Source organism: Triticum urartu, chromosome 5A (assembly GCF_056163025.1).
Source record: "Triticum urartu cultivar PI428250 chromosome 5A, HENAU_Tu73, whole genome shotgun sequence".
Taxonomy (NCBI): Eukaryota; Viridiplantae; Streptophyta; class Magnoliopsida; order Poales; family Poaceae; genus Triticum; species Triticum urartu.
This window is the reverse complement of record NC_141877.1, coordinates 87,316,097-87,327,521: the sequence shown is the minus strand read 5'-3', so window position 1 is coordinate 87,327,521 and position 11,425 is coordinate 87,316,097. Positions and strand designations below refer to the sequence as shown.

Here is an 11,425-nt window from a genome sequence, read left to right as displayed (position 1 = left end):
TACCAATCTATCCCCTAGGAGCATGCGCGTGGTGCTTGGTTTTGATGACTTGTAGATTTTTGCAATAAGTATGTGAGTTATTTATGACTAATGTTGAGTCCATGGATTATACGCACTCTCACCCTTCTATCATTGCTAGCCTCTCTGGTACCGTGCATTGCCCTTTCCCACCTTGAGAGTTGGTGCAAACTTCGCCGGTGCATCCAAACCCCGTGATATGATACACTCTATCACACAGAAGCCTCCTTATATCTTCCTCAAAACAGCCACCATACCTATCTATTATGGCATTTCCGTAGCCATTCCGAGATATATTGCCATGCAACTTTCCACCATTCCATTTATTATGGCACGCATCATCATTGTCATATTGCTTTGCATGATTATGTAGTTGACATAGTATTTGTGGCAAAGCCACCATGCTCAATTTTTCATACATGTCACTCTTGATTCATCGCAATCCCGGTACACCGCCGGAGGCATTCACATAGAGTCATATTTTGTTCTAAGTATCAAATTGTAATTCTTGAGTTGTAAATAAATAAAAGTGTGATGATCATCATTAGAGCATTGTCCGATGTGAGGAAAGGGTGATGGAGACTATGATTCCCTCACAAGTCGAGATGAGACTCCGGACGAAAAAAGGAGACCATAAAAAGAAAAGAAAAGAAGGCCCAAACAAAAAAAGAGAGAGAGAAAAAGAGAGAAGGGACAATGTTACTATTCTTTTTCCACACTTGTGCTTCAAAGTAGCACCATGATCTTCATGATAGAGAGTCTCTTAATTTGTCACTTTCATATACTAGTGGGAATTTTTCATTATAAGAACTTGGCTTGTATATTGCAATGATGGGCTTTCTCAAATTGCCCTAGGTCTTCGTGAGCAAGCAAGTTGGATGCATACCCACTTAGTTTCTTTGATGAGCTTTCATATATTTATAGCTTTAGTGCATCCATTGCATGGCAATCCCTACTCCTTGCATTGACATCAATCGGTGGGCATCTCCATAGCCCATTGATTAGCCGCATCAATGTGAGACTTTCTCCCTTTTTGCCTTCTCACACAACCTCAATCATCATATTCTATTTCACCCATAGTGCTATGTCCATGGCTCGCACTCATATATTGCGTAAAAGTTGAAAGAGTTTGAAAAGGCTAAGTATGAAACAATTGCTTGGCTTGTCATCGGCGTTGTGCATGATGGGAGCGTTTTGTGTGACGAAAATGAAGCATGGCCAAACTATATGATTTTGTAGGGATAAGTTTTCTTTGGCTATGTTATTTTGATAAGACATAATTGCTTGATTAGCATACTTGGAGTATTACTATTTTTATGTCAACAATAAAATTTTATCTTGAATCTTTTGGATCTGAACATTCATGCCACAGTAGAGAAAAATACATTGAAGAACATGCTAGAAAGCATTCAACATCAAAAATTCTGTTTTTAATCATTTACCTACTCGAGGACAAGCAGGAATTAAGCTTCGGGATGCTTGATACGTCTCCAACGTATCTATAATTTTTTATTGTTCCATGCTATTATATTATCTGTTTTGGATGTTAATGGGTTTTATGTTACACTTTTATATTATTTTTGGGACTAACCTATTAATCCAAGGCCAGTGCAAATTTTTTTTTGCCTATTTCAGTGTTTCGCAGAAAAGGAATATCAAACGGAGTCCAAACGGAATGAAACATTCGGGAGCGTGATTTTTGGAACAAACGTGATCCAAAGGACTTGGAGTGGACGTCAAGAAACGAATGAGGCATCCACGAGGCAGGGGCGCGCCTACCCCCTGGGCGCGCCCTCCCCCCTCATGGGCCCCTCATGGCTCAACTGACCTACTTCTTCCTCCTATATATATTCACATGCCCCAAAAACATCAAGGAGCACCACAAAACCCTATTTCCACCGCCGCAACCTTCTGTACCCAAGAGATCCCATCTTAGGGCCTTTTCCGGAGCTCCACCGGAGGGGGCATTGATCACGGAGGGCCTCTACATCAACTCCATGGCCCCTCCGATGATGTGCGAGTAGTTTACTTCAGACCTTTGGGTCCATAGTTAGTAGCTAGATGGCTTCTTCTCTCTCTTTGAATCTCAATACAAAGTTCTCCTCGATCTTTTTGGAGATCTATTCAATATAACTCTTTTTGCGGTGTGTTTGTCGAGATCCGATGAATTGTGGGTTTATGATCAAGTCTATCTATGAACAATATTTGATTCTTCTCTGAAATATTTTATGCATGATTGGTTATCTTTGCAAGTCTCTTTGAATTATCAGTTTGGTTTGGCCTACTAGATTGATATTTCTTTCAATGGGAGAAGTGCTTAGCTTTGGGTTCAATCTTGCGGTGCTTGATCCCAATGACAGAAAGGGAAACGACACATATTGTATTGTTGCCATCAAGGATAAAAAGATGGGGTTTATATCATATTGCTTGAGTTTATCCCTCTACATCATGTCATCTTACCTAAGGCGTTACTCTGTTCTTATGAATTTAATACTCTAGATGCATGCTGGATAGCGGTCGATGTGTGGAGTAATAGTAGTACATGCGGACAGGAGTCGGTCTACTTGTCACGGACGTGATGCCTATATACATGATCATGCCTAGATATTCTCATAATAATTCACTTTTCTATCAATTTCTAGACAATAATTTGTTCACCCACCGTAATACTTATACTATCTTGAGAGAAGCCACTAGTGAAACCTATGGCCCCGGGGTCTATTTTTCATCATATAAGTTTCCAATCTATTTTACTTTGCAATCTTTACTTTCAATCTATATCATAAAAATACCAAAAATATTTATCTTATCATTATTATCTCTATCAGATCTCACTCTCGTAAGTGACCGTGAAGGGATTGAAAACCCCTTTATCATGTTGGTTGCGAGGTTCTTATTTGTTTGTGTAGGTACGAGGGACTTGCGTGTGGCCTCCTACTAGATTGATACCTTGATTCTCAAAAACTGAGGGAAATACTTACGCTACTTTGCTGCATCACCCTTTCCTCTTCAAGGGAAAACCAACGCAATGCTCAAGAGGTAGAAGAAAGCTCCACGAACACTTCACAATCCCCACAAAAGGAGTCACCTGGGCCTCTTCACAATCACTGCGAAGAGGTCGCTGAGACAATAACCATCAAACTATCTACGAGGCTCACGAAGTAATAAGCTCAAACCAAAGCAACAAGCTCTCTCGAAACAGGCTTGCGCCTCGCTTTATAGATAAAGCAAATACCAAATTGCACGGCCGAATGATACATGAGGTGAGGTAGCCCTCTTAGGAAGTAGATCACAGGATAACCGGGTCACGTAGAACGCACACGACTATGCTACCAAAAGCTAAAACAGGAGGGTCTGGAAACACCGTCACGCTACGCCCTAGTATACCTAAGCTCCACGACAATGCCCTCACGAGGGAGAATGGCGCTAAGCGTCGCCGCTGCCGAGTCCGACATGGACAGGGGTCTTCACCCGGAACCTTGACACAGAGAGGAGAACCACAACAACGTCTTCAAGAAGAAAGCATCGCCCGCAGGCGCCGCCGCCGTCGGCACCAAAGTGCGGAGCTTTCGCTCAGCAGCTCACCCGTGCCACAAAGAGGTGACAACCGCGATGAGTTCAGACCCCCAGATTTGGATTCGGGCATCGCCACTGCCAATGCCCGAGCTACTCAGCGCTGCACCCCTCACCGCCCACACGACCGAGAGACCAAGCCACCACCACCATGGTGCCCGCCGGAGAGCCAACCATGTGAACCACCTCCCAGGGCCGCCACTCCGGCATCCATGTCCCGTGACACCGTCGACCATCCTTGGCATGGCACACTAACCCCAGCACGAACATCAGATGGCAATCCTTCCACTCATAGCCCGGCATTAGTCCATGAGTCTGGGCCCACACCTTCATAGTAGGAGGTGTTGATGCCCGCGTCCCCATCCAGTCCCAGTGGACTGACGGGGACACAACCCCAAGACTACCGACGGCCGCCATCGAGCAGGCCCCGTCAAAGCCCTTGGCTTGGACTAGGCGAGCTCGAACAACGCATAATCCAAGGCCATCAGCGCCAAGCCATCAGACAGCAAAACGACATCAGGACCACCACCCGCAGACACCACCCGGACCGACCAAACCTCGCCCACTCGGAGCAACCGTCCCGACCCACCTCGGGCCCAAATCTGGTCCGCCCGAGCCCGAGCCCCAGACTAAAGGCATCGCCGCCACGCGTGCGTCAAGCCCGTCACCATGGTTAGGACCCGCCCAACCCCGCGCGCCGCCGGCTCAGGTCTAGAAGAAGGGAGGCCGTCACTGCCACCCCGCGCCACCTAGCAGATCACAGCCGCCAGACGCCACTGAAACCCCACATGCACGCACCACCACAACGCCTACGACGGGCACAGCAGCAGGAGAACCTGCCCACCTCCGGCCACAAGAGCCCACCAGCGGCCGAGCCACCGCACCAAAAAAGGCACGACGCCGACTCCCACGCCGCCCGCAGCCCGCTGATCACCACCTGATCAGTATCCCGCCGCACAACCGCCACCAGTATGAGTGTGCACCTCCACCACGCAGTCGTCCGTGCGAACGTCGAGGCCAGTCACGACCACGGCGAGACCCCGGCACCACGCCGCCGTCCGTGCGAATGTCGAGGCCAGTCGCGACCGCGGCCAGACCCCGGCACCACGCTGAAGGAAATATGCCCTAGAGGCAATAATAAAGTTGTTATTTTATATTTCCTTATATCATGATAAATGTTTATTATTCATGCTAGAATTGTATTAACCGGAAACTTGATACATGTGTGGATACATAGACAAAACACCGTGTCCCTAGCAAGCCTCTACTAGACTTGCTCGTTAATAAAAGATGGTTAAGTTTCCTAACCATAGACATGTGTTGCCATTTGATGAACGGGATCACATCATTAGGAGAATGATGTGATGGATAAGACCCATCATTTAGCTTAGCATATTGATCGTTCAGTTTTATTGCTATTGCTTTCTTCATGTCAAATACATATTCCTTCGACTATGAGATTATGCAACTCCCGGATACCGGAGGAATACCTTGTGTGCTATCAAACGTCACAACATAACTGGGTGATTATAAAGATGCTCTATAGGTATCTCCGAAGGTGTTTGTTGGGTTGGCATAGATCGCGATTAGGATTTGTCACTCCGAGTATCGGAGAGGTATCTCTGGGCCCTTTCGGTAATGCACATCATAAGAAGCCTTGCAAGCAAAGTGACTAATGAGTTAGTTACAAGATGATGTATTACGGAATGAGTAAGGAGACTTGCCGATAATGAGATTGAACTAGGTATGTGGATACCGACGATTGAATCCCGGGCAAGTAACATACCGATGGACAAAGGGAATAATGTATGTTGTCATAACGGTTCAACCGATAAAGATCTCCGTAGAATATTTAGGAGCCAATATGAGCATCCATGTTCCGCTATTGGTTATTGACCGGAGAGGTGTCTCGGTCATGTCTACATAGTTCTCGAACCTGTAGGGTCCGCACGCTTAACGTTCGATGACGATTTAGTATTATATGAGTTATGTGATTTGGTGACCGAATGTTGTTCGGAGTCCCGGATGAGATCAAGAACATGACAAGGAGTCTCGAAATGGTCGAGAGGTAAATATTGATATATAGGACGATAGTATTTGGACACTGGAAGTGTTCCGGAGGGTATCGCGTACTTATCGGGTCACAGGAAGGTGTTTCAGGTACCCCCGGCAATCTTATGGGCCATATGGGCCTTATGAAGGAACACACCAGCCCACAAGGGGCTGGTGCGCCCTATAAGGCTATAGGAGGAGAAGGAAAGTGTGGGTTAGGATTCCCACTTCCTTCCCTCACCCCCTCTTTCCTCCCCCTTCATACATACATGGAAAGGGGGGCGCAGGGCAAGGCAGGGCCCCTAGGGGGTGGCGGCCAACCCTAGGGTGCCCCTAGCTGCCTCTCCTCCCCTCCCACCTATATATATATGGGGAGGGGGCGCCTCACAAGGACACACCAACAATTGTTAGCCGTGTGCGGCGCCCTCCTCCACAGTTTACGCCTCCGGTCATATCATCGTAGTGCTTAGGTGAAGCCCTGCGCAGATCACTTCACCATCACTGTCAGCACACCGTCGTACTGACGGAACTCTCCCTTGACACTTTGCTGGATCAAGAGTTCGAGGGACGTCATCGAGTTGAACGTGAGCAGAACTCGAAGGTGCCGTACGTTCGGTGCTTGATCGGTCGGAACAAGAAGAAGTTCGACTACATCAACCGCATTGTCAAACGCTTCTGCTTTCGGTCTACGAGGGTACGTGGACACACTCTCCTCCTCATGTTGCTATGCATCTCCTAGATAGATCTTGCGTGAGCGTAGTTTTTTTTTTTTGAAATTGCATGCTACATTCCCAACATAACGCCGCCGCGCCCCACGGGCAGCGCCGCGCCACAGCCCAGCGGCGCTGTCTCGAATCGGCCACCACCGAGGAGGGAGGAGGAGGGGGCCCTACACGGGCTTTGCCTGGCAGTGCCCTTCGGCGACAGCGAGGGAGGAGGCGGGGGTAGGAGGAGACCGGCGGTGGCGGCTAGGGTTGCCTCCTGGTCGCTTGCGGGAGGGCCGAAGCGAAGGAGCTTCGCTCGTGACCAATGTAACAAGCTCATGAGGTCTCATTCGAACGCGAAGAGCTCAAACCGATGCAACAAACTCAAAGAAAGAACACAAGAATTCTGAAATCGGTTTCCCCCTAATCTCACCAAAGCAACTTATGCTATGGGGGGATGGATTGAAGAGGAGCAATGAAGGAGGTCAAAAAATGACTCCTAGATCCATGGGTTTGTGATATGTGTAAAACATAACACTCCCTCGTAATGTGATAATCCATTAATATCTTAAAAGACCCAGATAAAATTCAACTACGAAGCAATCGAAGCTCAAAACTAAACACACAACTATATCAAGTGCATTGCGATCTACACATGCTAGCTAACACAAATCAAGCATACAAGGAGGAACAATATATACACACACATGCTAGGTACAAAACCTAAGCATTTAAAGGGGTTTTTTCAATGTTCCTTGGGAGCGTTTTCCCAACAAACGCCCCAAATTGCCATGCCATACTAGCTAAAGTTGACATGGCAACTTTAATAAATTGCCATGATCGGAGACGATAGTTGTCATTCGGCGCAACGAAAATGGCAGAATTTTTTTTTAACGATATGCAAAGAAATTGTCACCCGTTTGTTCGTGATCCAATGGTTTTGATGGCATTCGTTGGGAGCCCTAAAAATCTAATGTTCCCTGGGTATTGGAGTCCTTGGACTTTAGCATGCATGGACAATATCTTCTTGGTGCCTCAGTTCCACCTCTCGGACGGATAGTCACAGTTTTTTTTTCTAACATCAGTGTCATATTTCTTGCCTTCTTGTCGAACTCATAAATATTTACTTTTGCAAAAAAAGTAACTCATAAATATTTGACAAAAAGTACTCAATAAATCTAGACGCACGGACATTTACATAATTTTTACGGAATCTTTCAAACAAACTAACCTCCCCCCAACCCAATTTCAGTGGGGTGGGCCCTGCCTCATGCCCAACTTCCAATCCCAATTCCCCACGTTGGCCAGTCTGTTGACCCCGTGTGCCTAGCATTGCTCCACCGAAAATGCTAAATGCACGGATCATTAAGGGCGTTTTACCGGCCCTTTCCTTAATTCTCTCCACCACCCCCCTAAATTTCAGCTGGGTGGGGCCTCTCCCTCCCACTTAATCCAATCACAACCTGCCAAGTGCAAATCACCCTGTAAATCCGATCTCTCTCTGGGTCCTCATGTATGACCCGTACCAGAGCTTCTACCTGCCATTCATTCCTAAAATAGTTGGATTACCCGTTGGGCTGACCCACTCTCTACAACTCGGCTCTAGACTGTTCTTAGCTCACTTGGCCACCAAACCAAGCGATACCTATCTACCAGAAATGAAGTTGACTTCCAAATCCCAACGACACATCACCAGTCCGTCATGCATGATCGAGCACTTGAACTGTGTTGAGCTGCGAGAAACACGCGAGAAACTTCCATGGGAAACGTGGCGAGAAATCAAAAGATCACGCTTTTCGCGCGCTGCTCAGGGGCTAAGTATCCGTGGAAATGTGTGTAGCCATGCACACGAGACTTCCATGCAAGCATGCATGCGTGTTCGCTTTCCCCCCCAAAAAAAACTAAAAATCCATGCGTGTTTTGTGTGGGTTTTGCACCATGGTTTCGTCCCTGAAAACATAATTATCCAAAGGCGACCGAGGCTAACGTGTCCACACATGTGTCTAGACTCTAGAGTACGTACGTGTTCTTATAGTTAAGGAACTGTCAAATTGTATGCGTACAATTCATAGTTTGCTAGTAGCTACAGTTCCAGCTAACTGGGTAGTGTCGAGCTGGTGTGGCGGTCACGATCCATCTGCCACGCAGTTGGTGTCTTGGTGATCGATCGGGGATTCGAGGTTGCTCATCTCTCACAGGCGGAAAATTCTTCAAGCAAACGATGCCGAGTCTAACTCAACAAGTACTATAATCAATTAACACACATGCATGCTTGTTATAGCCGTCTACTAGTGTTTAAGCCGTACGTCGGTTTCCAACTAACCACTGGCCAGCACGCTTCAGTTGGCCTTTCCTTCCGGCAACCAAACCAATTTGCACCGGATAAGCACATCATCTTCGGTTCCCTCTCTATCTGCTGTTTCAGAATTCAGACACGCACGCACGGTCACTGGAGACTGAGGACGCACGCACACTTGCAAGCTACGTACGACGACCTCGCAAGCTGCTTGCTTGCTCGCTAAGCCACGAAATCTCGCGCGCGTACGATCGACGTGTTGACCCGTGCGCTGCTGGCTTTGGCGCCAAACCTTTGCTAGCCTAGCCCAGGTGTGCACACAAACAACTGGCTACGTGGGTCGTACCGTCACCGTGCATCATGAGCTATTCACGTACGTAGCCCACACGTATCCATCAAATTAAGTCGATATGTGTAGAGTGAGAATATGCTCAAGATCATGAGATTAATATCCGGTAATGATACATATGTACATTATTCATGGATAAGCACACACAAACCAATGAAAGAATCAATCCTTCTGACGAGCTGATAGCCCGTACCTATCTAGAGCTAGCTAGGTGCTAGGTCTAATCCTGAAGTTACAATGAACAAACCGATGGACTAGAGTTCCTACTTTACATACACAAATGAATCAATGGTCATCACTAATCACCAGCAAGCTATGAACAGTTATGCACACCAACTAATCAATCAGCAGATTCTACCCTAAACTTTGACCAAGTATATGCAGCAGGTAACTGTGGATTTACGCCGTCAGCATGAGCCTCGGCTTCTTCAAGGAAACGGGGCTGAGAACCTCCTCCCCATCTTCCGTGACCGCGCACCGCTCCGGGATGTCCGGCAGCGCTGGCAGGTTCAGGTCGAAGCCCCGGCTCGCCGCCGTCGCGCTTGCCGCGGTCGCCTTGGCAGCCAGCTTGTGCGCGGGCCCCGCGGCGGCGCTGCCGATGGTGCCGTCGTAGTGGCACCTTTTGTGGCCGCCCAGCGCCTGCCCAGTCGGGAACGTCTTCCGGCACACGTTGCACTCGTGCAGCTTGCCGCCTCCAGCGCCGACCGCGGCCTCGCCGGACCCCGACGAGGAAGCTGCCGCCGCCGCCACCGCCGCCTGCGGTTTCAGGTCCTCTGCGCCAGCCGGCGCCGCGGTAGGCTTCCGGTGGCTGGCCTTGTGGCCGCCGAGCGCCTGGTAGGACGCGAACACCTTGCCGCAGACGGAGCACCCGTGCTGCTGCTCCGACGCGGCGGCAGGGGCGCTGTCGCGGTGGCCGTGCGCCAGCATGAGGAGGCAGAGCGCGAGGTACTCCTCCTCGCTGGGGGCGAGCGCGCGCGGCCGCCTCGAGCGCTTCCGCTTCGACCACCCCTCCGCCTGCCCCAGCAACGCCGACGCCTCCTCGCTGGTACTGCTAGACGCCTCCATCTCCTTGCTCGGCGGCGACGGTACCATCGCCGCCGCTTCAAGAACCGCCTCCACGGCCATGCCAATCAGAGCTCACGTGCGTATATCTTTCTTGCACACCTGAAGAACAGCAGAGTAGTAGGAGCAACCAGTGGGCAAGAGAGAGAGAAAGTTGTGAGCAGAGCAGCTCCGCGAAGGTGGTTTTATACGGGAGGGGCGACGAGTTGATCTAGCAAAACGTGTGCGCCTCTGACTGCTGAAAAGGAAGGGATTCTTGAGGTCAAAATGGCACTTGGAAGTTGGAACACACTAAAACGGGCGGGATAGGATCATAGGATAGGAGACATTGGACGGATTCGTGCGCGCGTGGAGTCAGCTAGGGTGGTCTAGGCTCCACGAGATGGAAAATTAGGCCTGGAATGGTGTGGGGAAGACAGGCGGCGCCAACTGCCCAAGGGATATGGACGTGACGTGTATAGAGAGTGTGTGGTGAGGTTTAAGGCCTCGAGAACGACACAACACGCATATGCGCCGTGCTTCGGTGTCAGCTGTGACAGTGTTTGGGCATTACAGGAAAGCAAAGATAAGTATGTTGTACAATCTTGCCTTACATAAAAAGATTATAAGATTTTATGATATACTCCTCTGTTCCAGAATATAAGAACGTTTTTTACACTATGCTAATGTTAAAAACGTTCTTACATTTTAAGACGGAGGGAATACTTCACAAGTGGATGGGCTCCCGGTGGCTAGAGCGCAGTGATGTGTCTTAGCTGACATGGAGCCTCGGCTCGGGTGTTGTGCCCCACATTCTCATCTTAATTTAAAAAAACCCAGTAGAGGCTGCTTCCCCTACTGGCCTATTTAAAAAAAATTGCTCCACTTTTTATCTGTATCTTTTATTTCGCGTTTTATTCAGATCTATTTATCGAAACACATATAAATCAATCTATCTTGTTACTGAGGAGGGATTGACAACCTTTCTTACATGTTGGGTTGCGAGGATTTGTCTTTTGTGTGCAGGTGCCGTTTACATAGTGTTGCTTGGTTTTCCTACTGGATTGCTACTTTGGTTTCATAACTGAGGAAAACACCTACCGTAGTTGTATTGCATCATCTCTCCCTCTTTGGGGAAATACGGACGCAGTTTCAAGCCGCATTACCCACAAGTATAGGGGATTAATCATAGTCCTTTCGATAAGTAAGAGTATCGAAACCAACAAGGAGCAGAAGGAAATGATAAGCAGTTTTCAGCAAGGTATTTTCTACAAGCACGGAAATTATCGGTAACGGATAGTTTGATAGCAAGATAATTTGTAACAAGTGGCAAGTAACAATAGTAGTAATAGGTGCAGCAAGGTAGCCCAATCCTTTCAGTAGCAAAGGACA

The 11,425-nt window shown here is 48.2% G+C and overlaps 1 protein-coding gene across 1 annotated transcript; it reads right to left on the bottom strand.

Moving 5' to 3' along the window:
• Positions 1-9,069: 9,069 nt before the first annotated feature.
• Positions 9,070-10,341, bottom strand: LOC125555696 (zinc finger protein 1-like). The gene has a single exon (XM_048718563.2). It carries the CDS (start codon positions 10,115-10,117, stop codon positions 9,392-9,394), a length of 726 nt encoding a protein of 241 aa, XP_048574520.2. The 5' UTR covers positions 10,118-10,341; the 3' UTR covers positions 9,070-9,391.
• Positions 10,342-11,425: the final 1,084 nt, after the last annotated feature.

Bases quoted from the DNA above. Each gene is read 5' to 3' on its own strand.
- LOC125555696 (XM_048718563.2), bottom strand. From the start codon at position 10,117: ATGGCCGTGGAGGCGGTTCTTGAAGCGGCGGCGATGGTACCGTCGCCG.